Here is a 19,553-nt window from a genome sequence, read left to right as displayed (position 1 = left end):
AATGTATTACAGGCATAATATTATGGAAACTGCCTATCTTCACACTGCAGAAAGTAGTTCATATTGTGTGTAGGGTATCCCCACACACTTCATGCTGTGTTCTATTCAAACAACTGTATATAAGTACAACAACATCTGAGTACGTACAGCCCCTGATAGTCTTTATTATGAAGGAAAGACAATCTGCAGTCTCCACTCTTAGTCAAAGCATCTGGCACTTGTTCAAAGACAGTCAAGTACATTCATGCTAAAATATTCAATTCACTATCTAATAATAGCAGAGGAACAATAAGCTTTGTTTAAAAAAGAAATACCTGTTTGACACTCCATACTACTTCATGAAAAATCCTTTCAATCATAAATAAAAACCTTTTATGTGAAGTTTTCATTTTGTATGAATAACTGGAATTTCCTATCAATCATTTCCTTATTAAATAATATCTAAGTTGTAACTATACTACTTGTATGTGTAATCCTCTGTGGCAATACGAGTTTTACCCTAAAGTGGTAAAGAAAAAATAATCTTTAATGTGCAACTCAAAAGTGTACAAGGCATGTTCAGAAAGTAAGTGTATTGTGATCATAACAAGTTGTGATTTTTTGAGGATTGACAACACTGAGGGGTAGTAGGGGATCCCCTGACCAGAGCAAGTATCACAGGAACATGGCATTACATAAACTCATGCTGTACTGTCCAGTTGCGTGAAAGATGTTCGTAAGAAATCCTGCCAAGTGCGAGCCACATCCTGTGACCCAATTCCTACTTGCACAAGGAATAACATCTACTGAAGTTTTTTTTTTGAAGGTTTACACTGAAGTTTTATGTACACAATGAGTGTGTTTATGAGGGATCAAAGATTGCACTCACTGCGGATGAATTTTTTGCAATGTTTCCATAACTCTTCAGAGCTCCCTTATACAAAACACTCACAGAAACACCGGGATATCAGAAACTGCGCAAGATGGGTCCCAAAACAGCTTACAGGGCAGCCCAAGAAAAATCTAGTCAGTTGTGCCCACGAGTTTCTTCACCAACTTGAATTGGAAGGCGAGGATTTTCTGAGCTCTATTGCGACTGGTGATGAAACCTGACTGGCTCATTACATGACTGAGGGGGTGGGGGGTGGGGGTGGGGGGTGGGGGAAGAGTCACCACAGTGACACCACACCAATTCTCCATCTGCCACACAATTCAAAATACCAATTTTAGGTAAAGTCATGGCCTCAGTGTTTTAGAACCAAAAGGGTATCATTTTGGTTTAATTTCTGTCTCGAGGAGACGAGAGGGGTGTGCCTGCTGCACAACACACGTATTCAAACAGCCTTAGCCACCAAGCTGCTCTTGGACTCATTTGGTTGGGATGTTTTGAACCACCTCTTGTTTTCCCCTGACTTTTCACTATTCTGAAGGCATACAAGAGTAGAATTAAGTTTCCAACTGACAAGTAGGCACAGAAAGAGATTATAAAGTGGGGGAAATAGGCTGAGGGAGAGTTCTTTGAGGAGAGCATAAAGGAACTTGTGCCACAGCTAACTGCATGTGCTGAATGGGACAGTGATTAGGTGACAAACAGTCAACTGGTATATCAAAAATATACTGCAGTTTTTTTTAAGTACACCTTGGCTAAAAGGAATACAAAAATCAAATACTCTTACTTTCTGAACATGGTTCATATTACTTACTGCAGTGTTATTGTTGCACTATCACTATCCTGTGTGACTTGGCATCTTGAGAGTATCAAAGCCAATGCTGAACCCTGCCTGATGATGATCACTCCCCCATCCAAACCGTGCTCCACCCCCACTGCTCCCCCCCCCCCCCAAAAAAAAAGTCACTCCCTATTAACAATAGAAAATTTCTGAAACTAAAGTTTGCTTCATAATTCCCAAAGCCCTCTACATGAAAGCTAACCACAACATTTGCTGAAAGAACTGCAATCCACCACCTGAAAACTGATCCTCGCCTTATAATCTGACAAAGGTTCCACCACTGTGGTTTTTATTCGCAGGGATTGCCTGGACAGTCTCTGCCAGCCGTCAGATTCTTCCACTTACAAACCCCGCCAAGTGAACCCACGGAAGGAATCCAATAAAATTCTCCATTCAAATCCTTACGCCCAACCCAAAACCTACCTAACCCCCTTCCCCCCTCTCTCATTCTTTCTTTTTTCTTTCACACACCCCATCCCCACCCCCGCCACTCAGGGCACTCCTATCTTCTACATGCACCCCAACTACCCAACAAGTCCCATTGTGACCAGTTATGGTGCCCCCACAGAGACTCTCTGCTCTTGTGCTCCAACACCTACTGTCTATTTACCCACAACCTACCATCCCATATGAAGAAACCAACCATCCCCTCCACTGACTCTCCACTATTCCTGTTCCTTTAGCACTTTGTACCCTGATCATCACTACTGATGTCAGACTCTCCACTGTTCCTGTTCCTTTAGCACCTGGTGCCCTGCTCATCACTACTGATGTCAGCTCCCTTTATACTGACATCCCTAACGCCCATCTTCATAGTCGCCATGACCAACTGTATCCTCACCCAGAATTATTTCTCCTTTGAAAGCATTGCTTACAGCAATGCACGTCCACATGGCACCGTTCTATGCCAACCTATTCATGAGCCATCTAGAGGAATCCTCCTTAACCACCTGGAATCCCAAACCCATCATACCTGGTTCAGATTCACTGACGATATCTTCATGATCTGTACCAAGGGTAAGGATATCCTATCCACATTCCTCCAGAACCTCAACAAGGTGTTGATGTTCACTTCACCTGGTACTCCTCAATCCAACAAGCCACCTTCCTTGATGCTGATAACCACAGAGATGGATACATCACAACCTCTGCCCATATCAAATATCCCAACAACCAGCAATATCTCCACTTTCACACCTGCCACCAGTTACCTACAAGTCTCTCCCCAACAGCCTAGCCACCTGTAGCCATCACATGTACTATTAGTACCAGAGCAACCAGTAAAGTATAAAATCTTAGTATGTGAAGGACATTTTTTTCTTGAATGTTCAAACAAATTGTTCTGCATCATTGATAGGTATACAAACAAAAGGTACAGAGCTTTGTGCTAGCTGTCGGAATGAACTTCCATTTTCAAGCTTGTAGGAAAAACCATGGACATGGACATGGAAATGAACGAACACACACACACACACACACACACACACACACACACACACAGAGGTGCAGAGGTGCACATGCTCTTTCCCTACATTGTGCTAACTGCCAGCTCTTTCCTGGACCACAGTGAATGTACTTGGATGAGGTGAGGGTGTAGGGTGAGATGATGATTAGAGGCGGAAGGTAGGGAGGAGGTTAGGGACAAGCATGGGAGAGTGCGGAGCCATCTGTGGGCTTGCTAGGGGTGCAGGTAGGGGGGCATGTGGCAGATGGCTGGGCATGTCATTTCATAGGCTACAGCACGATATAGCTGCACACAACTAGCTGACATGAATTGGATGGGGGTACTGAGATAGGGGATGGTGTGTGTACACCACACACACACACACACACACACACACACACACAGTATTGGGAGGGGGTGGGGGAACAGCGAGTTACATTAGATTTAGGCCAGGGAGGTTATGGGAGCATAGGATTTGCTGGAAGAATAGCTCCCATCTGCGCAGCTCAGAAAAGTTGGTGGTCGTGGGAAGGATCCAGCTATCATGGGTTGTGAGGCAGCCATTGAAATCCCTTACGTTATGCTCTGCTGCATGTTACGCCAACTAGTTTTTGGCATCACTGCAGATGCGTCTGCCCCAGGTGGCCAGACTGTATGGTAGGGACTTTTTTGGTGTGGAAGGGATGGCAGCTGCCAAAGTGTGGGTACTATTGGTGATTGGTGGGTTTGACTAATACACAAACAGCTCTCCTGTGCCATAACCTCATACACACCTGATCTGCACATCCATCCCAAGAACCAACCACGAAGAAGCACCCCCTTGTCACCCAATACCACATTGGACTGGAACTACTGAACCACATCCTTGATCAGGGCTTTCGCTATCTATCATCATGCCCTGAAATGAGGCACATCCCACCCAAGATACTTCCATCCCCTTCCAAAGTGGTGTTCCACCACCCACCCAATCTCTAAAACATCCTAGTCCATCCCTATGACACTCCCACTCCCAATCACTAACCACAGGGATCATACACTTGTGCAACACCCAGACACAAGACCTGCCCAATCCACCCACCCAGCACCATTTACTCCAGTCCTGTCACAGGCTTATCCTACCCCATCAGAGGCTGGACCACCTGTGAAAGCAGCCACATTATATACCAGCTCTGTTGCAACTGCTGCACAGCATTTGTCATTGGTATGATGACCAACCAGCTGTAAACTAGATTGAATGGCCACTGCCAAACTGCTGCTAAAAACAAGGTGGACCACCTAGTGGCACAACATGCAGCAGAGCACAATATGAGAGATTTCAATGGCTGCTTCACAACCCATGATATCTGGATCCTCCTTACCATCACCAGCTTTTCTGAACTGCACAAATGGGAACTATTCTTACAGCAAATCCTTTGCTCCCATAACCTCCCTGGCCTAAACCTAAGGTAACTCGCTATCTCCCCACTCCTTTCCAATACTGTGTGTGTGTGTGTGTGTGTGTGTGTGTGTGTGTGTGTGTGTGTGTGTGTGTGTGTGTTTTTCCTACAAGGGCGAGTTATAATCTTTATTCTTAATTCTCAACCAGTACCTTCTGTATATTATCAAACAAATTGTTCAACATTTTGCCCATTCCTGTTGAAATTCTAAAGGACTTAGGCTGTAGCACTATTATATTTCTAGTTCCCAAAAGAATAAAGACTGCATGTACATACATAGCCTTCTAAATAAATATCAGAATGCTGTGTGAAGATGCCACTGCCCTCACAATCTCATGTTATGTTCATATGTGGACAACTGGTGCCCTTCCCAGTCTTTTCGTCCTACCATTACACACTAGAGCTGGAGTTAAATATTTTTACCAAGTAAAAACAACAACTTACCCATAATCACCGCAGTGTTGTTTGTTATGGGAGACACTGCAGATTTATTTGAGAGTGATAGTTGTATCTGAGCACTTTGCTGCAACACAGTCTGAGGCTGGCTGCTAGGAGTACCAGTAAATGCACTAGCAAAATCTGCAAAATCATCCTGATTATCCCTGAAACAGATGTGCCTAACTATAGAAAACAAACTTTCATTACACAGCTTATTGGGGTTGTTCATTAGTGAATGAGCGCGCACACACACACACACACACACACACACACACACACACACACACAGAGAGAGAGAGAGAGAGAGAGAGAGAGAGAGAGAGACAGACATTGTGATGCACAGAAACAGGGTATTGTGTAACTTGCAAAAGGAATATGTAGCATGTACCATAAAAAAGGTATTCTACAAACTGCACATGGGCTCAGTTCTGAAACAGTATATAACTGTTGAGGAGTGTTCAGGCAATTAGAAGTTGACAATATTTCTGAAGGTAAAGGTGTCCAAATTGCTTCGTTGTGTAACAGACACCTATGGAAATGGCTCTTCAACTTCAATTGTTATTTAACAATACAACACATGTACATATTTGTACATGCTTTTTATACAGAGTTTCAGAAAAACAGATGTGATATATTGCTACAAGGCCTAAAAGTTCTTCAAACTACAGCCCTTGATCATTGACACACTTTTGCCAACAGCTTTTCCCATTATTCGAAGTCTCCCTTGCAGGCAGATTCCAGAAGGTGCGGATTCCAGAAGGTCCTTAAGGGTACGCGTTTCAGGGCACTTAGGAGTACCATTTGAAGGCGGATTTCGCTTTTGGGAATAGGATATACTCTGCTGGTGCTACGTTGGGACTGCAAGGAGTTTGGGAAATTGTCACAATGCCATTTATCTTCAGACAATCTGTGACCTTGGAGTAGGTGTGACTGGGTGCATTGTTGTGATGCAATTCACAGTTCCCAACGATGGCTGTTCTCACCCGGCTGACCCTCCTCTTCAGTCCTCTTAGCACTTGTGTGTAAAAAGCACCATTATTGTCTGCCCCTCAGGTACAGATTCGTAGTGGCCCAGCCCCATTAGTGTTGAAGAAAATGAATCGCTTTCACTCTGCATTTGCTCATTCAAGCCGTTTTGGACAACAGGATGCTGCAGTATGCTGCGTGCAAAACTCGTCACTTTGTTTCCAGATCATATTCGAAAATCCAAGCTTTGTCTCCCATGATTATGTTGTCGGAAAGGCTGGAGTCTTCTTCAATGGGTTGCAGAAGATTGTCACAAGCATACACTCGCCTCTGCTTTTGGTCGTATGTCATGACCTACGTATCGAGTTTAGCGAAGCTCTTTTGCATCACCAAATCTTCCATGATAATGGTGTGCACTGCCATCTTATTAATACCACTTGCATATGTGCCATGTGTGCACTTAACCGAATGCCTGAATTCAGCACTTCATGCCTGCCTTCACTACTTCATCTCTCAAAGCTACCCATTCTTCTACTACTGTATTTCTTGCCCCCATTCTTGTCAGTCGTTCCCTAATGTTCTCTCTACAACCTCTGGTTCTGTCAGTTTATCCAGGTCCCATCTCCTTAAATTCCCAACTTTTTGCTGTTTCATAAGTTTTGATCTGCAGTTCATGACCAATAGATTGTGGTCAGAGTCCACATCTGCTCCTGGAAACGTCTTACAATTTAAAACCTGGTTCCTAAATCTCTGTCTTACCATTATATAATCTATCTGAAACCTTCTAATATCTCCTGGCCTCTTCCATGAATACAACCATCTTTCATGATTCTCGAGCCAAGTGTTAGCTATGATTAATAATGCGTTCACTATGCTGTTTGCAGCAGCTTACCCGCATTCCTATTTTTTTTTATTCATTATTAAGCCTATTCCTGCATTACCCCTATTTGATTTTGTATTTCTAACCCTGTATTCACCTGACCAGAAGTCTTGTTCCTCCTGCCACCGAACTTCACTAATTCCCACTATATCCAACTTTAACCTATCCATTTCCCTTTTTAAATTTTTCAACCTACCTGCCCAATTAAGGGATATGATATTCCACGCTCCGATCCGTAGAACGCCAGTTTTCTTTCTCCTGATAACGACATCCTCTTCAGTAGTCCCCGCTCGGAGATCCGAATGGGGGGACTATTTTACCTCCGGAATATTTTACCCAAGAGGATGGCATCGTTTAACCATACAGTAAAGCTTCATGCCCTTGGGAAAAATTACGACTGTAGTTTCCCCTTGCTTTCAGCCATTCGCAGTACCAGCACAGCAAGGCCATTTTGGTTAGCGTTACAAGGCCAGATCAGTCAATCATCCAGACTGTTGCCCCTGCAACTACTGAAAAGGCTGCTGCCCCTTTTCAGGAACCACATGTTTGTCTGGCCTCTCAACAGATACCCCTCCATTGTGGTTGCACCTATGTCTATCCCTGGCTATCTGTATCGCTGAGGCACGCAAGCCTCCCCACCAACGGCAAGGTCCACGGTACTTTTTATACAGACTCAGTATATGAGAAGAATGACTGTCAGTAAGCCTCTGTATTATCTGTAATTTCTTCACCTTTGTCATCGCCGCCATTTCATGAGATGTACGTGGGAGGTGGTTAGCAAAAACGCCCTAAAAAGGCCATTTGCAACTGTGGCAGATACATCCCAAATTTTTCACATGACAATGCGATCACATACCCAGACGAATTTTATTGATAGTGACTATGGCCATGGAAGCCTACGCTTACAAGTAATATGTTGTCCAACTCTTCCTGGAAAATACTTTCTTGAAATTCAAATAGTGAACTTCTCCATGACGCACAACACCGCTCTTATAACAACAAAAACAATCAATTTTTAGCAATATAATGTAACTGTATGGATAAAAAAATCTACTCAGCGGCAGCAGGAGAACACACATATGAAAAAAGGTGTCACATCTACAAGATTTCGGAGCAAGTGACCCCTTCTTCTGGCAGAAGGGTTGAACAGGAAGGAAGAGGGATGAAGGAAAAGGTATGGAGATGTTTAGGAAAAGGGGCAGAGTTCAGAAAAGTCACCCAGAACCCCAATCAGGGGAGACATACCAGATGGGATGAGAAGGAAAGACTGACTGTTGGGGGACTACACCAGAAAAGCTAAGTGCATCACATGTGATAAGAGGTGGGAGGGCGACAGCAAATAACAGAGAGGTCAGAAAATTAAACATGTAGAAAACTACAACGGAGTGAAGAAAGGAGTAGTTATTGTGAAGACCTGCTCAGACAGAAGAAATTAATGTAAAATAAGACCAGGTGGGTAGCAAGAACCAAGGATATGTTGTAGTGCCAGTTCCCACCTGTGGAGTTCTGAGAAACTGGTGTCTGTGGGAAGAACCCAAATGGCGCATGTGGAGAAACAGGCATTGAGGGCACAACTGTCATGTTGTGGAACATGCTCTGCAACAGGATATTTTGTGTTGCCAGTATGCAACCCCTGCCTACACCAATTCATCCTAACTGATAACTTGATGGTAGTCATGATGGTGTAAAAGACTGAACATTGTTTACATAACAGCTGGTATATGACATGTTGTGTAACAGGTGACACTCCCTTTGATAGTGTATGTTTTACCAGTTACAGGGATGGTATAGGTCTTGGTAGGAGGATCCATAACACAAGTCTTGCAGTGGGGGCAGTCATAGGGGTAGGAGCCATACTGTAGGGAGGTTGGTGCAGAAGGAGTGTAGGGTATGACAAAGATATTGCGGACATTGGAAGGGTGACGAAAAGCTATTTTAGGTGTGGTGGACAAAATCTTATGCAGAATGGACCTCATTTCAGGGTATCATTTCAGCAAGTCATTGTCTTGTTGAAGTAGTTGACTAATACACTCAACACCAGGATAATACTGAGTGAGAACTGGTGTACTACCAAGATGTTTTTTGGCGGGATCAGCAGTACCAGGATGTGACCTGGGGAATCTGCTTTTGAACTAGGTTGGTGGGGTAATTCCGTCCAGTGAGAATCTCTGCAATACCCTTGCACTGACAAAATGATCCCAGAACGAAATACCCCAGTCTTCATTGGATTTCTCCTCCCCCCTGCCCCTGTCATAACAGCATGTAAGTCACTTCTTTCATGGAGGAGTTACATTTTCTAATGAATTTCAGTATGGTATCTGCTTCTCCTACTACAGCAGAATCTCAATTACTCACGACAGAAAAGACAAATTGCGATGAAGTAAAGGTTGGCTTCACCAGTGAGCATTACACAAGTTGCTATTTCTGGTGAAAAGATTTCTGCTGCTGCTGATTATTATTATTATTATTATTATTATTATTATTATTATTTCTTTCCTTTCTCAGACATTATGTCTGGTTAAAAATGGAAAGTGACATGGACCTTGATCAAGTGTGACTTCCTTTTAACTGTACTGTATATGTTACATTGCATTTAGGAACTTTCGGGTAACTGAACATGTATCAATAATTACAAACTTCTGTAGTTGTATATATACATTTGGATGTAGCTGTATTGCATTGATGTACTGGTGGATATCGTGTGGTATGACTCCTGTAGTTGATAGTATAATTGGTATAATGTCAACTTTATCCTGATTCCACATGTACTTGACTTCCTCAGCCAGTTGGATGTATTTTTCAATTTTTTCTCCTGTTTTCTTCTGTATATTTGCTGTATTGGGTACGGATATTTTGATTAGTTGTGTTAATTTCTTCTTTTTATTGGTGAGTATGATGTCAGGTTTGTTATGTGGTGTTGTTTTATCTGTTATAATGGTTCTGTTCCAGTATAATTTGTATTCATCATTCTCCAGTACATTTTGTGGTGCATACTTGTAAGTGGGAACGTGTTATTTTATTAGTTTATGTTGCATGGCAAGTTGTTGATGTATTATTTTTGCTACATTGTCATGTCTTCTGGTGTATTCTGTATTTGCTATTATTGTACATCCGCTTGTGATGTGATCTACTGTTTCTATTTGTTGTTTGCAAAGTCTGCATTTATCTGTTGTGGTATTGGGATCTTTAATAATATGCTTGCTGTAATATCTGGTGTTTATTGTTTGATCCTGTATTGCAATCATGAATCCTTCCATCTCACTGTATATATTGCCTTTTCTTAGCCATGTGTTGGATGCGTTTTGATCGACGTGTGCCTGTGTTAGATGATATGGGTGCTTGCCATGTAGTGTTTTCTTTTTCCAATTTACTTTCTTCGTATCTGTTGATATTATGTGATCTAAAGGGTTGTAGAAATGGTTATGAAATTGCAATGGCGTAGCCGATGTATTTATATGAGTGATTGCTTTGTGTATTTTGCTAGTTTCTGCTTGTTCTATAAAGAATTTTCTTAAATTGTCCACCTGTCCATAATGTAGGTTTCTTATGTCAATATATCCCCTTCCTCCTTCCTTTCTGCTTAATGTGAATCTTTCTGTTGCTGAATGTATGTGATGTATTCTATATTTGTGGCACTGTGATTGTGTAAGTGTATTGAGTGCTTCTAGGTCTGTGTTACTCCATTTCACTACTCCAAATGAGTAAGTCAATATTGGTATAGCATAAGTATTTATAGCTTTTGTCTTGTTTCTTGCTGTCAATTCTGTTTTCAGCATTTTTGTTAGCCTTTGTCTATATTTTTTTTAGTTATTATTATTATTATTATTATTATTATTATTATTATTATTATTATTATTATGAAGTCAGTGAGTTTGTTCAAAAACTTTAAAGAAGTTTACGTTGATTAATTATACAACATTGATGAGATTGGACTAAACTATAAAATGCTTCCTGAAAAAAACTTTGCCTCAAAACATGAAACAGTCACATGCATAAAACTACCAGAGTATAGGCTGACAAGTGGAACATGCAAGTGGTGACTGTAAGTGCTCATTGTTTGCGATTGGCAAATCTAAGAAACCAAGAGCTTTAAAAAACATAAAAATGTCAGGACCTCCTGGTTCTTAAAAAGCTCAAAAAAGTGCTTGAACGAATGATAAATTTTTAAAGACTTTTTTATGCATTTATGCTGGCTGTCAAAAAATACTTTGGGGGCGACAGCAGGGTGGGGAGGACACCTCCAAGCCACACCTTCTGAATTTCAACAAGTGACAGAAGTGCACATAAAATGCAGGAACCAAAAAATTGGGTTTTACTGTATATGTAGTTGGTATCTTATATTAAGAGATAGAACCAATGGATATTTTGGATAGCACTTTTTTTATTATCTGCAATGCACTTCTTTGAGGAAAGTTGTTAAAATTTTTTAGTGCTCTAAGTATGGATATTAACCCTGCAGTATTTATACTGCACTCCTTTAGTAGAGAAACTTGTTCTTGATTCCAGCTGTGTATGTATGCACAGCAGACTCATTCATTATCTTTAGTGTCAACTGTGCAAAGGAGGTGGATTCTCTTGGATGACTGTATGAAACGCAGTGTGATAAAAATTGGTAATTATATTATCTTTCGTGTCGTGTCTTAGGTGCATCCTTACTACTCGTTGGGAACAATCAACAGATACTTTTGCGACGGGGACTGTAACTGGAAGAAGTTGAAGTTCTCGTCGGAGGTAATACAGTTTTACTGCTGCTGGTCATCCTGTTCAAAGGTGGTTAGATGCCGACATTTCTATGTAATATATAGCTAAATGTTCAGTAATGTCAGAGGGACTGGTGTTAATTTCCCCTTCATCTAGAATTCCTCGCTTCTATTAGTGCGTTGAAGTCCAGTACTCTGCTGTCATAGAAGAAATACTTCTTTCTCAACATTCTCCTTTGTTTCTCTGAGTGTTGTGCTTTTGCCCTTATTTTTTGAATAATATTAAATTTCCAGTACAGGAGAGGTGCCTATGACATTTTGTCTGTGTATGTGCGAGTGTATACCTGTCCTCTTTTCCCCCTAAGGTAAGTCTTTACGCTCCCGGGATTGGAATGACTCCTTACCCTCTCCCTTAAAACCCACATCCTTTCATCTTTCCCTCTCCTTCCCTCTTTCCTGACGAAGCAACCGTAGGTTGCGAAAGCTTGAATTTTGTGTGTATGTTTGTGTGTCTATCGACCTGCCAGCGCTTTTGTTTGGTAAGTCTCATCATCTTTGTTTTTAGATATATTTTTCCCACGTGGAATGTTTTAAGTGTTTGACTAAGACTTCCAGATCTCTGCAGGTAATTTCTTGGTCAAGGGGAATGTAGTTATTACAGAGTGTTATCATTATGGTTAAATGTATTCTAATGGCTATTGCTTCAAGTTTAGTGTTCACAGGCATTTGTACACTGAAAGTGTTTGATTTGACTAGTGTGCAAACACCTCCAGAAGTTCATTCGGTATCAATTTCACTTTTGCCATACACACTATATCCTCTATGCATATGAAAAAGGCACTAGCAACCACTACAATTCCATTGTAAAATTACAGAAAAGGTCTCACTGTGGTCAGCGAAGATGAAGGTATATGCTGATCTACAGATTGGTCCAATGCCTTCCCCAAGGAAGTGTTATAGACCCTCTATTGTTCCTGATCTATACTGATGACATAGGAGACAATCTGAGTAGGCCTCTTAGGATTGTTTGCAGATGATGCTGTTATTTCGATTACAGCAACAAGTCACAAAAACCTGAAGGCTTTAAATTCAACTAAATACTTAGGGATTACAATTACAAATAATCTACATTGCAACAATCACATAGATAGTGTTGTGGGTAGAGCAAACCAAACACTGAAATTCATTGGCAGAACACTTAAAAGGTACAACAGGTCTCCTAAAGAGACTGATTACACCATGTTTGTCCACCCTATTCTGGAGTACTGCTGTGCAGTGTGGGATCTGCATCAGGTGGGACTGATGGATGAAATTGAAAAAGTTCAAAGAAGGGCATATCATTTTGTATTATCGTGACATAGGGGAGATAATGTCACAGACATGATACGAATTGGAGTGGCAATCATTAAAACAAAGGTTTTTTTGTTGTGGAGGGATATTCTCATGAAATTTCAGTCAGCAGTTTTCTCCTCCGATTATGAAAACAATATGTTGGCACCCACCTACATAGGGAGAAATGATCATCACGATAAAATAAGAGATATCAGGGCTCACACAGAACAATTTAAGTGCTCTTTTTCCCATGCGCCATTCGAGAGTGGAATGGTAGAGAAAAAGCTTGAAGGTGGTTCATTGAACCCTCTGCCAGGCACTTTATTTTAAATGGCAGAGTAATTGCGCGTGTAGATGTAGATGTGTGGTTGGCACAGTTTCCATATATTCTTCTGCTGTCAAGGAAAGTTAAAGTTCCACCACAACTGTCAAATTAATTCTTTGCTTTGTTCTTTTCTTGTCTTTTTCCTTCTTTTCCTCTTTTTGCTGTTTTCTTCCACTTAATTTTTCAGGTTGTACATCAGGGTAAGAATATCACAGAACATTCCTTTTGCTTGATGTCTTAATCTCTTTTTATCACTGACTAATATTTGACTGTACATCAGTTATATTTTGGGAGGAAGAAGCTGTGGACTGTGTGTTTCTCTCTTGTGCTGTTGTAGGGATATGAAGTTGTAGGGATATTGTATATCCACTGAGAGGCTCCTGGTGGAAGTTTAAAACAGTCACAAAATATAGTCACAAGGTGTGGCAACTTCTCTTGCACATAATTTTTTTGTTTTCATTGCATGGTCTTGGTTTGGTAGCAGCTTGCTGATTTGGTTTTGAAAATGTGGAGGTAGGTGGGGTGAGAGCTGTCACTTTTGCATAATTTTTCATCATGTCAAGTGGATGCACATCTTCATATTTTTTCCTTGGCAGCGTGTGACTGGTAGTTTGTGGTTTTATATTCCTGTATTTTCTTTTCTTTTTTAAATACTAGGCAAACTGATGAATGTGGGGAATGGTGTTCCGCAGAATTTCACACAAAGGATGATCTCCGCGAAGTGATCTTCCACAGTTCCTGAATTTTGGGTCTGTCGTGCAGTGGGATGACATGTCCAAAACACAGGCATCAAAAACATCTCATAGGTGGTGGGACATAAGATTTCACACCGCACCTATATGTGATAACTTTTTCTAAGAGGACATTTCCTTGACAAGCTAAGATGAAGCACCAGTATCTGTTTCCTTGGCATGTAGTAATTCCTTGGAAAGGCCTTGATTGCTAAATATGAAAGAATGGAAAATTCAGGATGGAATAATGGCAATATTATGAACAGGATAGTTGCTACTCACTAAACAGCAGAGATAGGCACAACAAAAAGACTGTCAAACAAACCTTTCAGCCAAACATGCCTTCATCAGAATTAGACAACATACACACAAACACTCGCGCAAATGCTACTCACACACACACACACAGGAGCACAATCTCTAGCTGCCAAGGACAGACTCCTGGCCTTGGCAGCCAGCCACTGTTGTCGTGTGAGTCAGTTATGTTTGCACAAATGTCTGGTGTATGTTGTACAATGCTGATGAAGGCCTGTTTGACCAAAAACTTTGTTTGATAGTCTCTTTGTTGTACCTATCTGCAACTCAGTGTCTGGTATATGGTGAATAGCAACTATCCTTTTCGTAATAATGTCATCGATCAATGAATATTTCATTTAGAACACATTTCGAATAATTCTCATCAGACAGCTGTGACAAAATTTACACAAAAGACAATTTAGAAAAGCTTATACAGTAATACCCCTCCCCCATGAACCATGGACCTTGCCATTGGTGGGGAGGCTTGCGTGCCTCAGCGATACAGATAGCCGTACCGTAGGTGCAACCACAATGGAGGCGTATCTGTTGAGAGGCCAGACAAACATGTGGTTCCTGAAGAGGGGCAGCAGCCTTTTCAGTAGTTGCAAGGGCAACAGTCTGGATGATTGACTGATCTGGCCTTGTAACACTAACCACAACGGACTTGCTGTGCTGGTACTGCGAACGGCTGAAAGCAAGGGGAAACTATGGATGTAATTTTTCCCGAGGGCGTGCAGCTTTACTGTATTGTTAAATGATGATGGCGTCCTCTTGGGTAAAATATTCCAAAGGTAAAATAGTCCCCCATTCGGATCTCCGGGCGGGGACTACTCAAGAGAACATCGTTATCAGGAGAAAGAAAACTGGCGTTCTACGGGTAGGAGAGTGGAATGTCAGATCCCTTAATCAGGCAGGTAGGTTAGGAAATTTAAAAAGGGAAATGGATAGATTAAAGTTAGATATAGTGGGAATTAGTGAAGTTCGGTGGCAGAAGGAACAAGACTTCTGGTCAGGTGACTACAGGGTTATAAACACAAAATCAAATAGGGGTAATGCAGGAGTCGGTTTAATAATGAATAAAAAAAAAATAGGAGTGCAGGCAAACTACTACAAGCAGCATAGTGAACACCTTATTGTGGCCAAGATAGACACGGAGCCCACGCCTACTACAGTAGTACAAGTTTATATGCCAACTAGCTCTGCAGATGACGAATAAATTGAAGAAATGTATGATGAAATAAAAGAAATTATTCAGGTAGTGAAGGGAGATGAAAATTTAATAGTCATGTGTGAGTGGAATTTGGTAGTAGGAAAAGGGAGAGAAGGAAACGTAGTAGGTGAATATGGATTGGGGCTAAGAATGAAAGAGGAAGCCGCCTGGTAGAATTTTGCACAGAGCACAAATTAATCATAGCTAACACTTGGTTCAAGAATCATAAAAGAAGGTTGTATACATGGAAGAAGCCTGGAAATACTGACAGGTTTCAGATAGATTATCTAATGGTAAGACAGAGATTTAGGAACCAGTTTTTAAATTGTAAGACATTTCCAGGGGCAGATGTGGACTCTGACCACAATCTATTGGTTATGAGCTGTAGATTAAAACTGAAGAAACTGCAAAAAGGTGGGAATTTAAGGAGATGGGACCTGGATAAACTGAAAGAACCAAGGTTGTACAGAGTTTCAGGGAGAGCATAAGGGAACAATTGACAGTAATGGGGGAAAGAAATACAGTAGAAGAAGAATGGGTAGCTTTGAGGGATGAAGTAGTGAAGGCAGCAGAGGATCAAGTAGGTAAAAAGGTGGGAATTTAAGGAGATGGGAACTGGATAAACTGAAAGAACCAAGGTTGTACAGAGTTTCAGGGAGAGCATAAGGGAACAATTGACAGTAATGGGGGAAAGAAATACAGTAGAAGAAGAATGGGTAGCTTTGACGGATGAAGTAGTGAAGGCAGCAAAGGATCAAGTAGGTAAAAAGACGAGGGCTAGTAGAAATCCTTGGGTAACAGAAGAAATATTGAATTTAATTGATGAAAGGAGAAAATATAAAAATGCAGTAAATGAAGCAAGCAAAAAGAAATACAAATGTCTCAAAAATGAGAACAACAGGAAGTGCAAAATGGCTAAGCAGGGATGGCTAGAGGACAAATGTAAGGATGTAGAGGATTATCTCACTAGGGGTAAGATAGATACTGCCTACAGTAAAATTAAAGAGACCTTTGGAGAAAAGAGAACCACTTGTATGAACATCCAAGAGCTCAGATGGAAACCCAGTTCTAAGCAAAGAAGGGAAAGCAGAAAGGTGGAAGGAGTATATAGAGGGTCTATACAAGGGTGATGTACTTGAGGACAATATTACGGAAATGGAAGAGGATGTACATGAAGATGAAATGGGAGATACGATACTGAGTGAAGAGTTTGACAGAGCACTGAAATACCTGAGTCGAAACACGGCCCCCAGAGTAGACAACATTTCATTGGAACTACTGACGGCCTTGGGAGAGCCAGTCGTGACAAAACTCTACCATCTGGTGAGCAAGATGTATGAAACAGGTGAAATACCCTCGGACTTTAAGAAGAATATAATAATTCCAATCCCAAAGAAAGCAGGTGTTGACAGATGTGAAAATTACCAAACTACCAGTTTAATAAGTCACGGCTGCAAAATACTAACGCGAATTCTTTACAGAAGAATGGAAAAACTAGTAGAAGCCGACCTCGGGGAAGATCAGTTTGGATTCCGTAGAAATGTTGGAACACGTGAGGCAATACTGACCATACGACTCATCTTAGAAGCTAGATTAAGGAAGGGCAAACCTACGTTTCTAGCATTTGTAGAGTTAGAGAAAGCTTTTGACAATGTTGACTGGAATACTCTTTCAAATTCTGAAGGTGGCAGGGGTAAAATACAGGGAGCAAAAGGCTAATTACAATTTGTACAGAAACCAGATGGCAGTTATAAGAATCGAGGGGCATGAAAGGGAAGCAGTGGTTGGGAAGGGAGTGAGACAGGACTGTAGACTATCCCCGATGTTATTCAATCTGTATATTGAACAAGCAGTGAAGGAAACAAAAGAAAAATTCAGAATAGGTATTAAAATCCATGGAGAAGAAATAAAAACTTTGAGGTTCGCTGATGACATTGTAATTCTATCAGAGACAGCAAAGGACTTGGAAGAGCAGTTGAACGGAATGGATAGTGTCTTGAAGGGAGGATATAAGATGAACATCAACAAAAGCAAAACGAGGATAATGGAATGTAGTCGAAGTAAGTCGGGTGATGTTGAGGGTATTAGATTAGGAAATGAGACACTTAAAGTAGTAAAGGAGTTTTGCCATTTGGGGAGCAAAATAACTGATGATGGTTGAAGTAGAGAGGATATAAAATGTAGACTGGCAATGGCAAGGAAAGCGTTTCTGAAGAAGAGAAATTTGTTAACATCGAGTATAGATTTAAGTGTCAGGAAGTCATTTCTGAAAGTATTTGTATGGAGTGTAGCCATGTATGGAAGCGAAACATGGACGATGAATAGTTTGGACAAGAAGAGAATAGGAGCTTTTGAAATGTGGTGCTACAGAAGAATGCTGAAGATTATATGGGTAGATCACATAACTAATGAGGAAGTATTGAATAGGATTGGGGAGGAGAGAAGTTTGTGGCACAACTTGACTAGAAGAAGGGATCGGTTGGTAGGACATGTTCTGAGGCATCAAGGGATCACCAATTTAGTATTGGAGGGCAGCATGGAGGGTAAAAATCGTAGAGGGAGATCAAGATATGAATACACTAAGCAGATTCAGAAGGATGTAGGTTGCGGTAGGTACTGGGAGATGAAGAGGCTTGTAGAGGATAGAGTAGCATGGAGAGCTGCATCAAACCAGTCTCAGGACTGAAGACCACAACCACAACAACAACAACAACATACAGTAATACTACAAGACCAATGTAACAACAGGAATTAAAGTACAGATAGTGTGCACATACTTATAAAATGCTTAGGAAAGATCATACAATTGAGCAATACAAGGAAAATGTGCACTCTTATATACAACTGCCATTAGGGCAGTTTAGGGGGCAGATGAGAAACATGTTGAATAGCTGACGAACTGGAGGGAAGGATAGCACTATGGGACAGAGGGGAATGGAGAAAGAAAGAGGGGATGCGGGAGAATGATACTCTAATGGTACACTTCCTCTAAATTTTATATAATAAACATAATGATATTTAAAATTACATTATAACAGAAAAGACAAACTTTTTGTGTATTATTCTCTTTTAGAGAAATAATAAAGAATAATGTACTGAAGACAAACACATTGTTATTTCTGTTATACTGGAATTTTAAATAACATCTTTTGCAATGTCTAACAGCAATTGTGCATAACAGTGAACATTTTTCTTCTTGTACTGCTCACTTGCAGGAACTTCCCTATGCATATTCCAAGTACTTGTACTCAATGTGTACTTTGTTCCTTATGTTACATTGGTATTGAAATATTTATATATAAGCATTTCTAGTTTGTCTTGTTTGTAGATTTTGCCACAGTTATCTTCTCAGGATTAGTCTAAATGTGTCATAAATGAAGTATTTAGCTATCTAGGCATTATTAAGGAATTACTGCATAGCAAGTCTAGATGGTCACATACCTTACAAATGGATGACTTCATCAGTCATCTTTTGGACCATACTCATCAGACAAAATGTACACCTACTGAGCTACATTAGCTCATCTTCTGTCTGAAGTGCAAAATCTCAGTAGAAGATAACTGCTTGTACCATACCTGAAGTTTTACATGAAGTAGAAGTTGATGGTATGTCACCCAGTCTTTTACATTTCTGAATTGTTTCACACAGCACAGTACCAGAGGAGGCCCCATTTCACATTTCTTTCCAATGTGTGAACTTCGCCATGAAAAATAACATTCAGTTCTACAGTGACTTTTGCAGCTGTTTCCCTCTTATTTTCCATCACAATCCTCCTCAGTGGCCATCCACAATGATCACAACTCTCATTTTTGTATGTGTTATCACTTGGCAAGTGATGTCTTCCGCTTTTCCTTTAAGTGGTATAAATATTCAGTATGCTGCCTCCTGAAACACCAAACACTTCGGTTCCACTGGTTACAGAAGGTCCCAGTCCCACCATATGAGAACCAACCATGTGCCCCTGTTCGAATTCTACTAAGCACAGACATAACACACTCACTACAAAGAACATTGTTATGACCATGACTCACACTTGCAACAGACATAACACACTCACTACAAAGAACACTGTTATGACCATGAC

At 40.8% G+C, this 19,553-nt stretch overlaps 1 protein-coding gene across 2 annotated transcripts in view; it reads right to left on the bottom strand.

The window, feature by feature from the left end:
- LOC126175160 (clathrin interactor 1) overlaps positions 1-19,553 on the bottom strand; it is a 201,940-nt gene that overhangs the window by 86,813 nt on the left and 95,574 nt on the right. For both annotated transcript variants that reach the window (XM_049921744.1, XM_049921745.1), the window contains exon 9: positions 5,034-5,191. In XM_049921744.1, the coding sequence (XP_049777701.1) occupies positions 5,034-5,191 (158 nt within the window). The remainder of the gene's footprint in view (positions 1-5,033; positions 5,192-19,553) is intronic.

The sequence above is a fragment of the Schistocerca cancellata genome, chromosome 3, assembly GCF_023864275.1.
Source record: "Schistocerca cancellata isolate TAMUIC-IGC-003103 chromosome 3, iqSchCanc2.1, whole genome shotgun sequence".
In the NCBI taxonomy this organism is placed as follows: Eukaryota; Metazoa; Arthropoda; class Insecta; order Orthoptera; family Acrididae; genus Schistocerca; species Schistocerca cancellata.
Note: the sequence above shows the minus strand (reverse complement) of the source record. Positions and strands in the feature narration are given on the sequence as shown.